Genomic DNA, 17,702 nt, shown 5'->3' with positions numbered 1-17,702 from the left:
CCTTGCTTGTCAGATTCTCTGCAGAAATTCTGTCTCATAATGTGCCAGCAGTTTCTATAGGGTTCACAAATTTGAACTATTTTCTGGGCACAATAAGCACTGGACATGGAAGCTTTGCATGAAATTCTTTGTCCAAAATCAAAAGAATACAGTAATTTGATATATATTAATCATTACACTGCATGTAATGATTGCAATGACTGCATGTAATGCAAAAAGGAGCAGAACCATGATGGAAAATAGATTTTTAGAAAAGCACTGCATTTCATGGAATATACAATGCTTTCTCTTCTCTGAAAGTGGTCAGTAGATATCAGTGGATAGCAGGCATTTCTGCCTACTATCAGTGACTACAATTTTTTTTTTTTGCAGTAACCACCTTTCCAAAGTATATTCTATCCACTACCTTGTTATGTATCCCCAAACCATCTGGCTCAATGGAAAGTAAAATCTTAAGCCCATATGATGATAAAGCTTCTCCTGGTCTATATCAAATGTAATAGTTCCCATCTGATCCATGAAGGTTAAATTTGAACTTATTGGAAAAGATTATAGAGTCCCACTGTTTAATTAGCATGTTCTTTATCTTTATGTTGATCAATAAGAGCTTCTTGCAAGGTCTCCATGCTTTCAAACCACTCTTGTCTTCATGAAACAGTTATTTCACTTGCCTTCACACTAGTATATTCTTCCCATATAGTTTTTAGGTGTTTGCAGAGCTTGCAGGACAATCAAACTGGCTTAGACATTTTAGAAGTCATCCTATGCTGGAGTTCTAACTGCTTTAGCCCTGTTCCAGGGTTTTCTTTTGACATTTCCAGTCTCAAATTTCTTTTTAAAATAGCATTTCAATGTCAGCACCATATAGGTGCCAACAATGAAATGTCATAATGGGAAGTTAACATTCTTAATCACACCAATGTATACAATATACTTTACTTACTTTGGCTTAGGTTTAAACTAATTCTTTTCACACTTTTTATCACTGAAATCATATACCAATTGAGATCTTATATCATAAATTCTTGAAAAGCTATACTCCTTTTGAATGCCATTAAAGGATGGATCGTTTATGGATATTATGATATTAACACACTTGCCTAAGTAACTAATACTTTAATGGCAGCGGCAGAATCTTCATAAGGGAGACTTCATTAGTATATCATCAGTGCTTCTAGTGATCACTTTTGATGCAATGTGTAAACAATAAATTTTCCAACTTCATAAAAAAATTTTCTTCGAGATAATTTTTAATATAAATTGTTGCCTTATTAAACATTACTTTTTTTATTAAATTTATTATTGTAATGTTTATTTATTTAATTCACAGCCTCTGATAATTGAGTGGGTAGAGACACATCCAATCCATCCATCTTTTAAAATGTGCTGCTTGCACACACACTTTCCAGATGGATGGACAGATAAATGTTGGATAGCTGGGCTTTCACTGTATATTGACTAATTTTAAGCCCTCCCCATCAAGAGCAATAATTGCACTTTTTCTTTGGTGTTAACTGTTGGTATGCCATGTCACTGAATAGAAACTGACAGCATGTATTATCTTGTGGATTCCTTTATACACTATACATACATATGTTAATATGTGCATGTACCTGCAAATGAGAAGCATTCATCATGATGTAATAGCATGCTAATATTACAGGATGATGAAATGCCATCAGGTAATATAATTTTATATGTTTACTATTTTAGAATCTCTTGTATGGAAATAAATTATGAAATAAACTTTAAGGGCTGATGCAGTTTTATGGCCTGTAAATATGTCTATAAACAATAAAACAAAACTGAAATTGCAAAAAAAGTAGGAGAGGAAGTTGGTCAATAAACATAATGTAGAGATGGAAAGGAGAATCAGTGCTGCACAAAGAGCTTACACAGAACAGTGTTAGTTTAGCCTTCTTTCAATCTGCTGGACTATTAATAATCTAAGTTTGAATTCAAGACAAAAATGAAAGACTGCTGAAATATTACTTTAAGTCTGAGTGAGTAGTACAGAATTCTGTTCTATTAAAAATTTCATTTAAGAATTAACATACAAAAATGCAGGAGGTAGTTGCTGTCCAAACAGCAGAGTCTCCTCACTTAATAAACATGTTAATAACATTTTCTGATGTTTACCAGTTGCTTTCTCTCCCCATTCCAGAAGACTTTAATGATAAATATTTTGTAATTACACTGAAAGGACAGAATTCATGGGATATCTAGTTCCTGAGCAACACAACACTTCATCCCTCTCGCTAATGGGCAAACCCACCATTTGGCAGGTACATAGGTACACTGCATAGACAGTAATTCGATGTCAGTATGGATAAATATCATGAGTTAACCGACTTTGAAAGAGGGATGATAGTGGGCGCCTGATGCATGGGTCACTCTATTGCAGAGGTGATACAGAAATTACACTTTCCCCATTCAACAGTATCAAGAGTGTATTGGGAATATGCCATTTCGGAAATAACATCTCATTGTGGACAGCGCTGTGGGCGGAGAAAGGTGGTGGATGAACGCGGCCATTGACATCTGTCTCGCATTGTTTCAGGCAACTGGAGAGCGACAGTGGCACAAATCACTGCCGACTTCAACAAGGATGGTGCCTGAAATGTCTCCACCAAGACCATCAGGCGATCATTAGCAGCAATAGGTTATGGGAGTCACCGACCCACCAGAGTCCCATTGCTAACACCATGACACAGGACTCTACGCCTCAACTGGATGATTGGAGACAAGTCTCCTGGTCTGAAGAGTCCTGTTTCCAGAAGACGGAAGGCTACGTATCTGGTGGAAAGTGCACAAAGCTATGCACCCATAATGTCAACAAGGAAACTGTTCGGGCAGGTGAACGGTAGGTAATGGTCTGGGGCATGTTTAATTGGCACACATGGAACCTCTGGTATGTCTAGATGCATCTCTGAAGGGTCCAGGTTACATGTCCACCCTTACAGATGATCTGCATCCCTTCATGGTCATCATGCACCCACATGGCAATGCACTCTTCCATCAGGACAATGGGCTCCCCATTCACCGGACATGAACGCTGTGGAAAGGTCCGTTCGAGCTTTGGATCCTCCACCCAGGAATGCAACGGAATTATGGACAGTGGTGCAGCAAGCATGGATGGAAATATTTGCAGAACACTTTCATGAACTGGTGGACTCAATGCCTTGCCATGTGACTGTTCTTATCTGGGCGAAAGGTGGGCCTACCCAGTACTAGGTGGGCATCCCATGATTTCTGTCCACTCAGTGTACATGTTATACTGTCTGACGAAGATGTATAGCTATTATCCCTCCAGATCTGAAGTGAATTACTAGCAATTTTTTGAATGCTTTTTCCCTGTTTTCATGCTTCCATGGCCTTCCCCTTGTGCCCCTAATGTCTTTACTTGAATGGATAACTGATTGTTTAATCTGCTGGCTTTTGGGAAGTTCCTTAGCTGGTAAGCTTATAAGGACAAACAAAGTGTTTATGGCCCAGCTCAGGAGTCAGGAAATGTGGGATGAATTTTCTGAAAGAGATAGCAAGCAATTCTATTAATATTTTATAAAGCAATATTAATGAATTACACAAACTTAATATATATCACATATGATGTCCATCTCCCCAAACCAATATTTTCCTTCTATATAACAAATTTCTTGTAATAAAATTTTGAGTGTGTGTAAATAAAAGATAAATTTTTATGTTATGTAAAAAGAGCAAAAAGGAAAAACTATGGAGAATTAACAGAGCCTACTTTCAACGGTGTCTAACAGAGCTTGTTTCAAGGTGACAAAATGAAATTAGCACTTTTCCATCACAAAGTTCTCCTGTTTACACATCTGGTTTGTATCAGTCTGTAAACACAAAAATTACTGATGAAGTAACATATGCTATGGTCTTCTTTCCTTCTGGTACACATTTTAAAAAAATACCATATGTTTTTATTAATAAAAAAATTAATTTTCATTTATATTCTGTATGGCCAACACATCCAGATGAACTTGCAACCTCATTTTAAGAGTGTATCAAGTACTCAGATGCAAACAAAAATGCTGTCCTTACTCATATGAATAGGTTCCAGTAATACCATATTGCTTTTATCATCACACTACTATATAGGGGGAGGGGGTTACAAAGGTCCCAACAATTACTATTCAGTTTGCTGGGGATTTTTTTTATGAAACCCCAAGCAGGAAAGATATTAGACCCTACAGTACTTAGTTCCTTGCATGGGTTGAAGGTTGAGAAGATGAAAAAAGATACGTGTTAGACTTGAATTTCTGTGAATAGTAATTTTCAGGAAATACATATGAAGGGAAATTGTTCCAGAAAACGGACATTGAAGGAACAAATGAGGAAGAAAAGTTGGGTCTGTAAGTTTGAAATTGGACAATAAAAGGATGCTGCCTGGTTGTGGCACATATTCACGAGTGGTTTGGAAGAGAGAGAGAGAGAGAGAGTAGAAATTATAAAAGCCAGTTCAGAAGAACAGTGCCCATGGAAGTTATCTATAGAAAAGGCATGCAACATAAAGTCTGTAAAAAATAGTGCAGAGAACCTGTTAGAGATGGGTCATTAATTAACCTAACTGCTCTCTTTTGAATGGAGCCTAGAAGTCTTAGAGAGGATTTAGGTGTGCCATTCCAGATGCGGGAATAATATTCTATGGTAGGGCAGATTTGAGATATGCACACAGGGTGAGTAGTTGTTTGGAAGAAAAGTATCACTAAGAGCAACAGAGAAACCCAGATTTCCAGATGCAGAGGAAGTACTATTTGTAATGGGCTTATGCCAAGAGAAGTTAGAATTCCAGGTAATTGCTAAAAGAGATATGTGACCTTGTCTAGAAATCTGAGTGTCGTCGAAGATAAGTATAGGAGCAGAAGAATTATTTTTGCGAGAATCCATACTGGCAATCATTGATCAGGTGAAAGGTTCTAGACAGTTTAAGAGTTGGAAATTGATGGATTTCTCCATTAATTTAAAATGAGTAAAATAAGTGCAATGAGAAGATAATTGGATGGGAGGGATTTGTTGCCATTTTTAGGAACTGGCTGGATATGACAAAGTGGAATAAGAAAGTGTAAAAAGGCAACATAGAACAGGAATATATGCACACAAGTTTTCAGAACATGTGGAAAAATACAATCAGGACCTGGTGCTTTCTTAGCATCAAGATTGTTCAAAATTCTTCTGATCCTTTTGAACAGAAGATCACAAGAGGAATTGAATGGAGCATACTGGGAATGGTAGGAAGTAATTTACCAAGCTCATCAATACACAAGTTAAAAGAAACAAAGGATGCAAGCAGGTCATCTTTATCTGAGGTGTCAATAGAACCATCTGGTTTTGACAGAGATTGAAGTACAGATGGGCAAAAGTTGGAGCCAATAGCATTGGCAAGAGACCAGAATGCTTGACTACCATTTGGACAAGAAGCAAGTTTTCTACTCTTACCTTCTTCAAAATTCAGTTTGGACTGATTAATAACTGTTTTCAATTGTTGCAAGCTTTGGTGTAGACAGCAAATGAACCTGGATATTTGGATGCAAGCCAATTGCAATAAGTAACGTTCTTATCTTGAACAGCCTTAGCACATTTATTGGAAAACCAGGTTTAGGTACAGGAAGAGATTTTAAGGTGGAGTGTGGAATAAAGGATTTTATCCCCACAAGAATAATTTCACTAGCACGATCCAAGCAAACGTTGACATCAGGAGATTTAGAACGGTAATCCAACCACAGAAAAAAAATATTGCAGATCATCCCATTTTTCAATCTTGTAATGCCTAACAACACCAAGTTGTGATCTGAAATGCCTCGAGGAACACTCACTTTGATGGGTTGTTTTTGATAAAAAGATTGAGGTGGGTGTGTGGTTGGGACTGTTTGATATTCTGATAGGTAAATGAACAATCTCTCAACCAGCTAGGTCTGTGTGACAAGAAATCAGAAGGAATTGTGAACATTAAAATCACCAAGGAAAATTCGAACCAATAATTGGAATTCTATCAGTAAAAGTACATGGGGCTTGGCAGACTGTAAGTGGAAATGGATATCATTGAGATTGGAATTGAGACCACATATATTTGTGAAATGAACAAGAAGTGTTTGGAAGGTTTAGTTCTTTTCACAGATAAGTTTGTTCTATTAGTTTAGTTATTCATGATGTATTCAGTAGTAAGAAAACATGGGGAGGACATGTTGCATGAAGTAATGAAAATTTTTAGATATGGCAAAAATATGCTCATCTCTCTGACATAACGTGGTCTCAACAATGCTCCCCACCCCACATACACACTACTTGGACTCCCTCTCACTATCTGGCAGAGTAGAGGCAGCAAGATTATACATTGGCTGATCGGGAAGCATCCTAGAGTTACCAACAGGTAAAGTCCAGTTGGTCCATTTCCCTCAACATGAAGAAGGCTTCCATCTTGCAGTGGATTGGCAATAGCTGCAGTTTACCTTTTTACTTTATGATCTAGTGGACTATCTAGTGGCCAGCCTGCAAACACCATTTTAGAGTTGTACTCTTGAAATAAATAAATAAAGGAAAATTGGATCTCACCACGATGCCCATCATAACCTCAAAAGACATCAATCACACTGCATGATGGAAAAGATGGAGAGCGGTTGCCAGAGCTTTGCTCTGGAGAGAAAACATGGGTTCCACCACTTCAAGCCCTACCACCTAGTGAGTTATCTACCACTTGTTGTGAGAGCCAGTAACTGGATGCAGTTTTCCTACATCTATCTTAACACAGCCTTTATTATAACTTTTACTGCAGCTGGTTATACTAGCACAACAGTTAAAAATGGGCCATGCATTTTTTGTGGCAGCATACATACATTGGTTGGCCAGCCACTTAATTGAGCAGATGTACCTGATAAAGGCAGGCTGGTGCATTCATCTCCAATGTGTTTGGTGGGCTATACCCTGACTAACCATTGTGCTAGTGCACCAAGGGTGGCAGAGAGAGAGAGAGAGAGAGAAGGCAAAATAACCAGCTTGTGCAAAATCTGTGATACAAAACTGACAGTGAACAAGGCAATCATGGTGGCACAGCTGATCATGCAGTAAAATGCAGAACAGCCCTGAGCACATTGCAGAAGGTGCTGGACCATAGGATGTACTCTCATTGGATGGGGTAAGAGAGAAATGGCTGACTTGACATCCCTTCCTTACAGCACATTACAGATATATGCTTCTCACCAAGCACCATGAACATTAGATTAAACCACACCTTCCAGCTGTCTAGCTGGAAGAAGGTGTGTGGTGGTCAGATGAATTGTATTTTATTTTGTATCGTGCCAACAGAAGGGTATGTGTATGAGGATAACAATATGGTTGTGAGTAATAATGAAAATTATGACTGTATACTCATTGTATCATCTTTTGAATGACGACCAGGCCAATTTGGCAATTTTGGAAGGTAAGGCGGAATACCAATACCAAAAGACTGCCTTATTTGAAGAGAAATTATTAAGCATTATTTCTGTCAATCTTGCTCACTGATAAACCATGATATTCCTTCCCTAAGTCATAAATTCATTATCTTTATAATATCTTTATAATATACATATATATATATATATCACACAGGACTTACAATAATGACCATGACAGCCCAGAGACCAGGGATTTATTGTCGATTCAAAGTGTTTGGAGCAATAATAACTTTTATGACTGTGTAAAAGTGCCACCTTGTGCACCAGAATATAAAAATCTATATATATATTCATTTCTTACAAATATATAGCAGGCCTGATATAGCTGAGCATTTAGGAGCAAGAGTGCAGTAGCACACACTCTTTGAGTGGACTGTGGTTCAAGTACATGAGTGCTAAATACAGTCAACAATTGTATTCATGATTTATTGTGAACTCTTCTGAACTGGTGATTGTACCAGAGTATAAACAAGAATTTTTTAAAACAGGGTTTTATGGCTAGTAGTATGAAGGCCTAACTTCCATTTATAACATTGCTTCTATGGTTCAACCAAATTATGAACAAACTTTTGGAACATAACCTATTAATAAGTTGGGAACTTCCTATATTAGAAATTAAAAGACAGCCACAGTGGATGGTTCCCCACTATGCCTGCTCCTGCACTCCCACTGAAGAATTTTTGGAACTTTATGAAAAACTACAAAAAATGCAACATCAGTTTAAAAATAGAAACTACATTTAAAAAAATCCTATTAAGTTATAGATTTGGCACCCAATGCAGGGGGGGGGGAGAGAATACATTATGTAGTTCAAGGCTGGTTGATTATTATTACACAGCAGGCCAGATGGGAAAATTTTGAAGACGAAAATTTTGACCACGAGCTGGAGAGCTATAGAAAAAAAATTCAATTGTTTTAAATTTGCCAATGCTGATAATTCATTCCGAAAAAACAGAGCGCTAAGTGAATCCGCGCTAAGCGAGCGCCACATTCCCATAAGGTAACATATGTATTTGTGAGTTGCAGTCAGTGCCATAGGATATTTCCTAATCAATAATAAATGGTAGTGAAAAGATGCACAAATGTCGATCAAAATATTTAATATTCAAATATGTGTACATATAAAATATTCTACATTACATATGTATATAATTATGTGGTAACTACTTACGTATCAAAATTAAACTTAAAATTCCAATTAAAACCATGAATTTAATTGATCTAAACTGATTTTAATAATTTGAATTAATCTTGAAAAATGTATTGATTTTATTTTGTACTTTGGCCCTCTTCCTGATAAACTAAAAGGGATATTAATTTTAAATTCCCTCACAGCATTACCACCCAACAATAAAGTCAACCGATCCTTTGCCACTTTGAAACCTGGCATGTTTTTTTCTTCTATCAATATGAAACTTCTTGTAGGCATTAATTTCCATAAAAGTCCTGCTTCATCTATGTTGAAAACTTGTTGAGAAGTATAACACATAATACCCCTCATCAATAATTTTAACAGGTTCTTTTTTGAAAGTTTCGGCTCCTTGATCTGCACTTGCAGCTTCTCCCTGGATTTTAAATCTATTCAACCAGCCCTTACTAGTTTTAAATGGTTCCATATTTATTTTATTTTTTTTTCTAGGTGAATTTTCTTCAGATCATCATATAGGCTAATCTCTCTTTTTTTTTTCTGTTTTTTTTTTATAATATTTAACTTAACTGAATTCTGCATTGAATATAAGTCTCTCCATTTCAATCCTAATAGCCGGCCGAGGAACTTGCAGTGGAACAGCTGTCTTTCTCGCTGCTAAAATTAATTCTTTATATTTTATAATTGTTCTTACAGTTAAACTTGCCAGTCCTAAATTATGGGACACATCCTCTTGTCATTGACTGGAATCAATTCGCTTCAAATTTTCTAATTTATTTTCATATTCAGTCTTTTTCTTACATTTATAGTCTTCGTACTGTATCCAGACATTGTTGCTTTTTCATTCTTATCCGCCATTATTAACTCTTTGAAAATGTAACTGCGTTGGTGCATTAATTATGATACAATGTTCAAGTAAACTGTCCGTTATGCACAATGTCTAATACTGTACTGAGCGATGACTAGACTTCGGATAAATGCATATAACACAAATATTACAAGCAATATACTTGATCATTTTTTAAAATGTTTTATCTCGGAACTACGTAACAAATCTCTGTACTGCAATTAAATTATTGTGCAAGAAAATTTCACTGAGCATGGGAAACGTTTTAATGCTATTTTGCTGTTCATTTTAAAGCTACCGACTCCATCAAATGAAACGATTTCGTTAAATATGCCAAAATTGCAATCTGTAAAAGAGCGTTATAGTGATTTGTGACAGCGTTTCAGATACAGGTTATAACATAAGAACAGCGTTATAGCGAATCAGTGTAAAACCCCCATGTTATAACAAGGGCCTGCTGTATTGGCACCGATGCAACATATCTCATGAATATAACAAACACAGACTGTAAAGAATTATTTTCATTCACTTCAAGATATGAAAAAATAGTTGCAAATTAAGTTGTGACATTTTTATTTTCTGAATAACTATTTTTGGCCCCATTAAGTCAGTGCTTACACATGTTTCATAAAACATAAATACGGAAATAAGTTTGCTTAATGGGAAAGGCATGAAAAAAAGACATAAACAGAAACTAATAGTTTTTGAAATAGGTAATTTAAAAAAGAAATGAAAAATTTTGCAATTTCATACAAGAAATCTTTGGGTTCCGCTATAGAAACCAAAACCTTCAAGTTAAGTCATAAGAATTTAAAAGTACAAAAAGCACAACTGCACATTTTGTTTATTTATTTTTAAAAACCATCTACGTGTTCAAGGGTTAGGTTTTTTTTTTTTTTTAAGAAAAGAAACAAAATCACCAGCTTCCTACTCCAAAACCTTCAAAGGCTATGATCAGGAACTGACCTGAAGCACTGATACGATTAAATTCCATCCTGCATATTACCACATATCCACAGCTGGCTCACCTTGGATCCAGATTAAGAATTAAGACTGCAATATAAGAAAAAATATCATTCAACACTGAGCTATAAGATTACGAATGGAAAACACCTTCTGAAGTACTGACACACAAGGTAAAACAAACACTTTTATAAATTCTGATTATGCCCAATTAAATTTTTAAGTTCACTCACAATTTGCAAAACTTCAATTTTGTAGACTACTATGGTTGATTATTATGTAGTGCTAATCAAGGGTATTACAAAAGACTCTTGTAACTTAAATAATTTGTGAAATGATCACATGCAGTTAAAAAACTTTATATATTAAAACAAAAGGATTTTACTTACATCTTTAATAGATGAAATGAAAGGACAGTGTGCCCTATAACATGGGAAGATAACACAGGTCAACAAAATTAAACTTCCTTTTGTTTAATTTCCACACTGATATCAAATATGTTATCAGTTTCTCCCCCCCCCTCCACAAACATGTGTAGCTTTTGAATTGTGGCAGCAGATAACATCAGTGAAATTAAGGCAATTTCATTACAAAACACACACAACTGATTACAATTACATTTTTATCACTTTCAGAGTCTAACCCAATACACTTTATGTGCATAGTTAAAAAATAATACAGTACAATATTGTAAAAAGCTGCGTACAATTTAAAAATGTTGTGCAGATGATTTCCTTAGGTACACTTTGTGCAGAATGTCACAATTCAACAGTAGTCTGCCAACATACATTCATTCTGTAAACCTTGGTAGCGATTTTCTCTTGACTTAATGTCTCGAGAATTGTTCTCCTTGTTCATCACTCACTATGCCAACGTTTTTTGGAAAGAAGTCTAATTGCAAAAGCAAGAAATTAAGTTTCACCAACATACATCTCACTTCTTTATATGCCATGAGCAGTTTTTTAAATTCCCTCTTTTGGTTACCCAAAAAGCTTCCCTCCTTCATTCTTGCAGCTTTGATCTTTGAAAATTTCTCACTTAAGTAAAAAAATCCTCTTGAGGATATCTTACCCAATCACACTAACAAAACTTTTAATTAGGTCAAGTTTAATGTGGAGAGGTGGAAAGAATATTTTCACTAATAAAACATACTGTAAACTACCCACATGGGCTTCTTTGAGGCCATTTACTTGTGATATATGGTCTACAATAAAAAAGCTCTCCCATAGGCACAGAAAACAATATTTGAACCCTCCTAGCATGCTCATTAATATTACAATAACTTTGAGATCACTGCAGATACTTCACTAATGAGTGCCGAATTGAATGTCTCCTTCAGATAAAGAGAGTGGGCAACTACGGATGACTTTAAGTTCCCACAAGAAAACAGCTTTCAAACTTTTCTATGAGAAGTTTATGAAGAGATGTCATTAAGATGTAACATATACTTGTGGCAACTCGTAAAGCTCCATTAATATCATGGCAGTGATGTCATGCTGTAGTCTCATGGCAATAGCAGAGCAGACTGTTTATTATAAAGAACTGTCACCAAAACTTGGTTTCTTTTTCAACAGTAAGACACTTTGAAGTTCTTAAATGAGTGTTTCTGCTTTATTCTTGAGGTGAGAAGTTGGGCTCTACCTTTGGAAAGCGCTAACTCTCCAATGAAGTCACTCAACTCATATCTGTTAAGCAACTCTGGCTCTAATGTCTCTTTTTCGGGTGTTTCCTCAGGATGCTGTGGTCTCTGCCAATTGCACCTTCATCTAGAACAGGGATCAGCAACCTTTTTTGAATGAAGAGCCATTTTTGATTTAATTAAAAAAAACAGAATCCAAAGAGCTGCACCTCAGCTCAAACTGAGATGAGGGAGGGGAAGTTTTTTTAAGAAATGGAATAGGGGGGAAGGTGTTTTATTAAAAAAATATATTTTTTGAAATATTATTTATTAATACTGAAAAAAACACAACAAACATCCAATTAGGTACGAATTAATGTGACTTTTGATGCTGAACTCCTTGAGCAAGTCTCTTAACATCAGGCAAGTATGCCGTAATTTTCATCTTTAAACATGCTGAGACTTGCATTGTTTTCAGACGGTTTCTTGATTTATTTTTAATATAGTTCATGTTCGAAAATATTTGCTCACAGAAATACGTCGCTTGTCATACATGTGGGCTAAAAATTAAAGAGCCGCAGGTTGCCGACCCCTGATCTAGAAGAATGTAGTACATGCTATGGGGTACCAGAAGTGGCATACTGTCATCATGAGGGATTGGTCTTATCAATGAATCCAGGTTTATATAAACAATTTTGTGCTTATTTTTCACTGAGAATCGTTACATTCATATTAGAAGAAGTAATAATGACCATTGTGATCTTTTAGCTCCCCCTACACACACACACACACACCATGAGTACGGCAAATCGCATCAACGTTTTCCTTTTGTTAACCAGTCACATACTCCATTTGAACAAGCAGTACAAATAAGGTGATGCCCACACATTATTCTGGTCATCTAGAAGACAGCCGAAGTATAACTGCTAAATTTTCTGTATGTCCACCATGATTGTATGATACTGTGATTTAGCTAGGAAAAAGCAGCACACACAGCAGAATTTGTTCAGATGATTTTTACACTTTCAAGGCATGACAAGGAACATGTTTCAGTAACTCACTGGATCTTACCTGACACAATTTATAATTAAATTATGAAATAACAAGAATATCAATATATTCAAATGATTACATAAATATGAATATATAAACATCATATGTATAAATAAATAATAATTATATTCATATAGGTGGCTAAATAAATATCTAAGTGACAGTCTCATCATGTTTGTTCTATTGGTCTCATCACAAAATGAAGACATGGTAGAGGAAAACTGAAAACAGATTTGGAATCAGTATCCAAAAATCTAACAATTCCACTTTTTTTTGTTCCCTTCCCCCAGATGAAAAAAGTTGACCTGTATAATTAACTGGAGCTAGACATGATTGTCTATATAACACAGATAGACAATAAAAGCAAACAAGCAGTGCATTACATATCTACTTACATAATTTTACTTATATCGTATAAAAGTTGAAAATTGGCCCCATTCATAATTCTGCAGATATCCAAGTGATATTCCAAATTTTCACACTTTGCTGATCACTTCTTCATTAGCTGGCAATTGCATCATAAATACATTCATTCTTATAACTATTGTGAGTAAAAAGGAAACAAACTTGGACTTTCACAGTCTCCTCTCACCACTATCAAAATTAAAAAATAAAAAAAAAACGTTGGGTAAATTTCTGCTCACCACAACTCAGGAAGCTTACATATGCAAGCCAGTTCACACACTGTACTGTTACACATACCTCACCAAATAAAGAAACAGTGCTGCTATGGTACTAATATGCAGGGCACAAATTCTCCAGTTTTCTTCACACATTTGCCAGACTGATTAAGATTTGGATCCTGAGAGCCATGGTAAAGGATCTCTGTGACCAATCCAGCAATTAGGAAGCATCATTCAACATCTACACATGATGTCTCTGTGAAAGTGTGGTGCCGCACCATCCTGTCAAAATACCAGCTTAGAACTCTTCTAATCTTCCTCAAGCTGTAGCATCAACAGGTTCTACAGCAAGTCCAGTTAAATGACAACAGTAATTGTGCATCCTAAAAAACAGAATGGACCATATAACTTCTGCACCAAAATAGCTCAAACATGTTGGTCTTGCAGATATTTGCATAATTTCAAAGTAATTTTGCACGGAAAGCTGTTTCCCACACCCGAGGAAGCCAATGAGCAAACCAGTTCACACATTATAGTTCTAAAAATATCACACCACATAAAGACAGCATTACCACAGCACTAATATGCCGGGCACAGACACTCTTCAGTTTCCTCAATGACAATCAGCCATCATGAACTCTTGTCTCGGCATAAATCCTTCTATTCTAGACTTCTCAGATTATGAATATATCATAATAAAGTTTACAGATCCTTCTTAAATGCACTTCAACAGAAATTATGAATAAATGTGGCTGATGAGGCTTCATGAAAATACAACATGACTAAATCCACATTTTTTCTGATACTGTTGCCATTACAATTATTGTTATTGTTTTCTGCTCCTACAACAGAAAAATGGAAATTCAAGAATATAAATGTGGATGGATGGATGCAAGATAAATCTGTTTACTGGAAAGAAACCATGGGTTATTTCTCTTAATTCAATGCACAAAGCACTGCTTCACTACATGTAAATAGCCTTACAATAAATTTTTGAATGATTAGAATGAAATTATACAAAAGAGCCTGACCTACCAGGAACAATTCCTGTTCACAGTTATCAGGTGAAGACATCTCAATAGGACATATATAACATACTCTCCTTCCAAAAAGTGAATTGTAATAAGTATATATTACATATCATGTCATATTTTAAGCATTACATCCTATTTGGTGTTTCTACAGTTTTATGTCATGTTACTTGATTATGTTAAGTGTATTTTACCAATCTGCTATTGAATAAACCATTTATGACTCAGACCAGTGTCCTTACTGCCAGCAAAGTTGTATAGTTTGGTTTCAGAGTCAGAATTATCAGAACATGGAAACAATTTGAACAAAGAGCTGTGATGTGATCTTCAAAATGAACCTTTCTGCCAAACAGTAAAAGTGTTAAAAACAGTAAATTACAATACAACTATACTATAGTATAATTGCAATGTAGCTTCACTGAATGAGACCTATAAGCAAAACTAATCAGAAGTCTTCACTGCAGTTTCAAATTCAATTAATTCACATTGACAACCTTACAAATTGTATACTTTGACAGTGGTTCTATTTAAATCTCTAAACCAGTGGTTTTCAACCTGGGTGCCGTAACAACATTCTAAGGGTGCCACGTAATTTGGGTTTAAGTTACTTAAACTTATTATTTTTTAATTTACATGTTTATTTCATTACAAAAAGGTGTACAGTATCTTTTTAATTTTGTGATGGTCTATAATTGATGTTTCCTTAGTACCTCTATATAAAGAATAAAATCATATACTGTATATATATATATATATATAATTTATATTATGAAATGTAATTTTTATAATTATATTATTGTAATAAATATCATATAACATATATATTTTTTAATATTATATATACACGGATATATATAGAGAGAGAATCGGATCTAACAGGCAGAAAATTGAGAAGGGGTGCCACAAAATAAAATAAATTACTTAAGGGTGCCGTTATTAAAAAAAGGTTGAAAACCACTGCTCTAAATATATGTGGTAAGACAAAAAAAAGTTTTCAGACTGTACGTTCTTCTTTTTACTTATTGTGTTTAGGAATATTTCTTGCTGTCGCCTTAAAAGAAGTTCTCTTGTAACCAAAAAGCAGGCCCAGTGATTCTGCATTACTGAAAGTATCTGTGGAATTCTTGGTTTATTAGCTCCATTTTTCTCATTGCAATAATGCTGTCAAATCTATTCCTTTTCAGTGCAAACTGCAGTTCTAGAATGAGAAGAAGAAAGTTACACTATGTTAAGTCTGTGGACTACAGAAGGTGGTGGGCAGGGGAAGTCAATAACCATGCATTTTTGGCCAGAAATTCCTGCACAATCAAAACAGAGGAAACAGGAGCATTCTCACAATGGAAAAAAATCAATCTGCAATGCCCTTACAGACATTTTCACTATAGAATATCTTTGTAGAAATGCTGAATCACAGTTTGTCCTTGTATCCTGATGTGCAGTTCCATCTATGTTACAAAAAAAAAAAAAAAAACAACCAGCATGCTCTTCACATAGAGTAATGTAAAGTGATTTGAATTTTGTCACGTATTTATAACATTTTAGCATTATGTATAATAATCTGAATAACACATTACAAGATCCATAACTATACAGAAATTCAGACACAGAAATACATCAATATGATATACCAATTTTTCGTTGTATCTACAAAGTTTTCTAAAAATATAATATTCCAATCATAATTCTAATTATAGACTATAAAATATTTAAGAGCAAAGGCCTCACGCTACGAGGTAGAATGACTAACATATAGGTTAGTGCAAAAGCATCATTTTAATGTAGCCATCTACCAAAGTAGTTAAATTAATTAATTAATTAAATTGGCATCGTATATATCATGGCAACTCATTGAAGGCATTCACAATATGAGATATAACCAAAACAATGCTAATTTAATTGATTAATTTAACTACTTTGGTAGATGGCTATGTTAAAATGATGCTTTTGCACTAACCTATACGTTAGTCATTCTACCTCGTAGCGTGAGGCCTTTGCCCCTAAATATTTTATAGTCCATATCACTGCACACCATCAGGCATCTCTCATATTGTGAAGTTATACTTCATAACTGGGTTGTCACTATTGCAACACCAGGGTACCTACCCACCCACCGAAGAGAAACCAACAAACTTTGAAACGGTGCCATCTGGGTGGTGGTATCCGCTGAAAATAAATAACAGTAGCCTTCTCCACTTTTATTATTTTTTTTTATCATATGATGTGAGCAATACACAAAGGAACCAGTTTTTTCCTGCTTCCTTCGTGTATCATGGCCCCGTGAGGTCCAACCGCAGAGTATGGTACCATTGTAATATCCAAGCCAGAGGCGGTATTTGAACTCGCAACCTTTGGGTTGCCAGGCAGGCACTTTACCCACCCAGCTAGCCTGGTCGGCTCTTCTCCACTGGTGAAGTGTTACTTATTCGAGGTAGTACAATATCATGGCAACTCATTGTGAAGGCATTCACAATATGAGATATAACCAAAACAATGCCAACTTAATTAATTAATTTAACTACTTTGGTAGATGGCTACGTTAAAATGATGCTTTTGCACTAACCTATATGTTCTAATTATAGATTAATTAAAAAAATCCTGCATTCCACATAAATCTGGACAAAAATGACAGAGTTCATTGAAATAAATGAAAAGTAAAAAACTTTACAAAAAACATTCCAATAAACCTAACTACAGCCACTCCCTGGCTTACGTAATACTCGACTTACAGAAATTCAACTTTACATAAGTTTTTTCTGGCTGGTGCAAAATGAAAAAAATCATGGAAACATTTTGCATCCCGCAGGAATAAATGGAGGTATCGTAAAAATATCATAGTGTGAACCTAATAACACATTGTTTTTTTTGGTAATTTGTTCCAAGACCTCGGAAGTTGAAATTTTTGCTATATATCTCTTTAAAAGGTCATTTTTATAATGGAAATTGCAATAAAATTTCATCATTATCGCATG

At 35.3% G+C, this 17,702-nt stretch overlaps 1 protein-coding gene across 1 annotated transcript in view; it reads right to left on the bottom strand.

The window, feature by feature from the left end:
• The window catches only part of LOC150077251 (33 kDa inner dynein arm light chain, axonemal-like), a 93,540-nt gene extending 78,764 nt beyond the window's left edge, over positions 1-14,776 (bottom strand). The window contains exon 1 of the mRNA XM_090385830.1: positions 14,738-14,776. Coding sequence (XP_090241956.1) covers positions 14,738-14,776 — 39 coding nt within the window. The remainder of the gene's footprint in view (positions 1-14,737) is intronic.
• Between the last annotated feature and the right edge of the window lie 2,926 nt (positions 14,777-17,702).

The sequence above is a fragment of the Mastigoproctus giganteus genome, chromosome 12, assembly GCF_048544385.1.
Source record: "Mastigoproctus giganteus isolate SK-2022 chromosome 12, ASM4854438v1, whole genome shotgun sequence".
NCBI classification, from domain to species: Eukaryota; Metazoa; Arthropoda; class Arachnida; order Uropygi; family Thelyphonidae; genus Mastigoproctus; species Mastigoproctus giganteus.
Note: the sequence above shows the minus strand (reverse complement) of the source record. Positions and strands in the feature narration are given on the sequence as shown.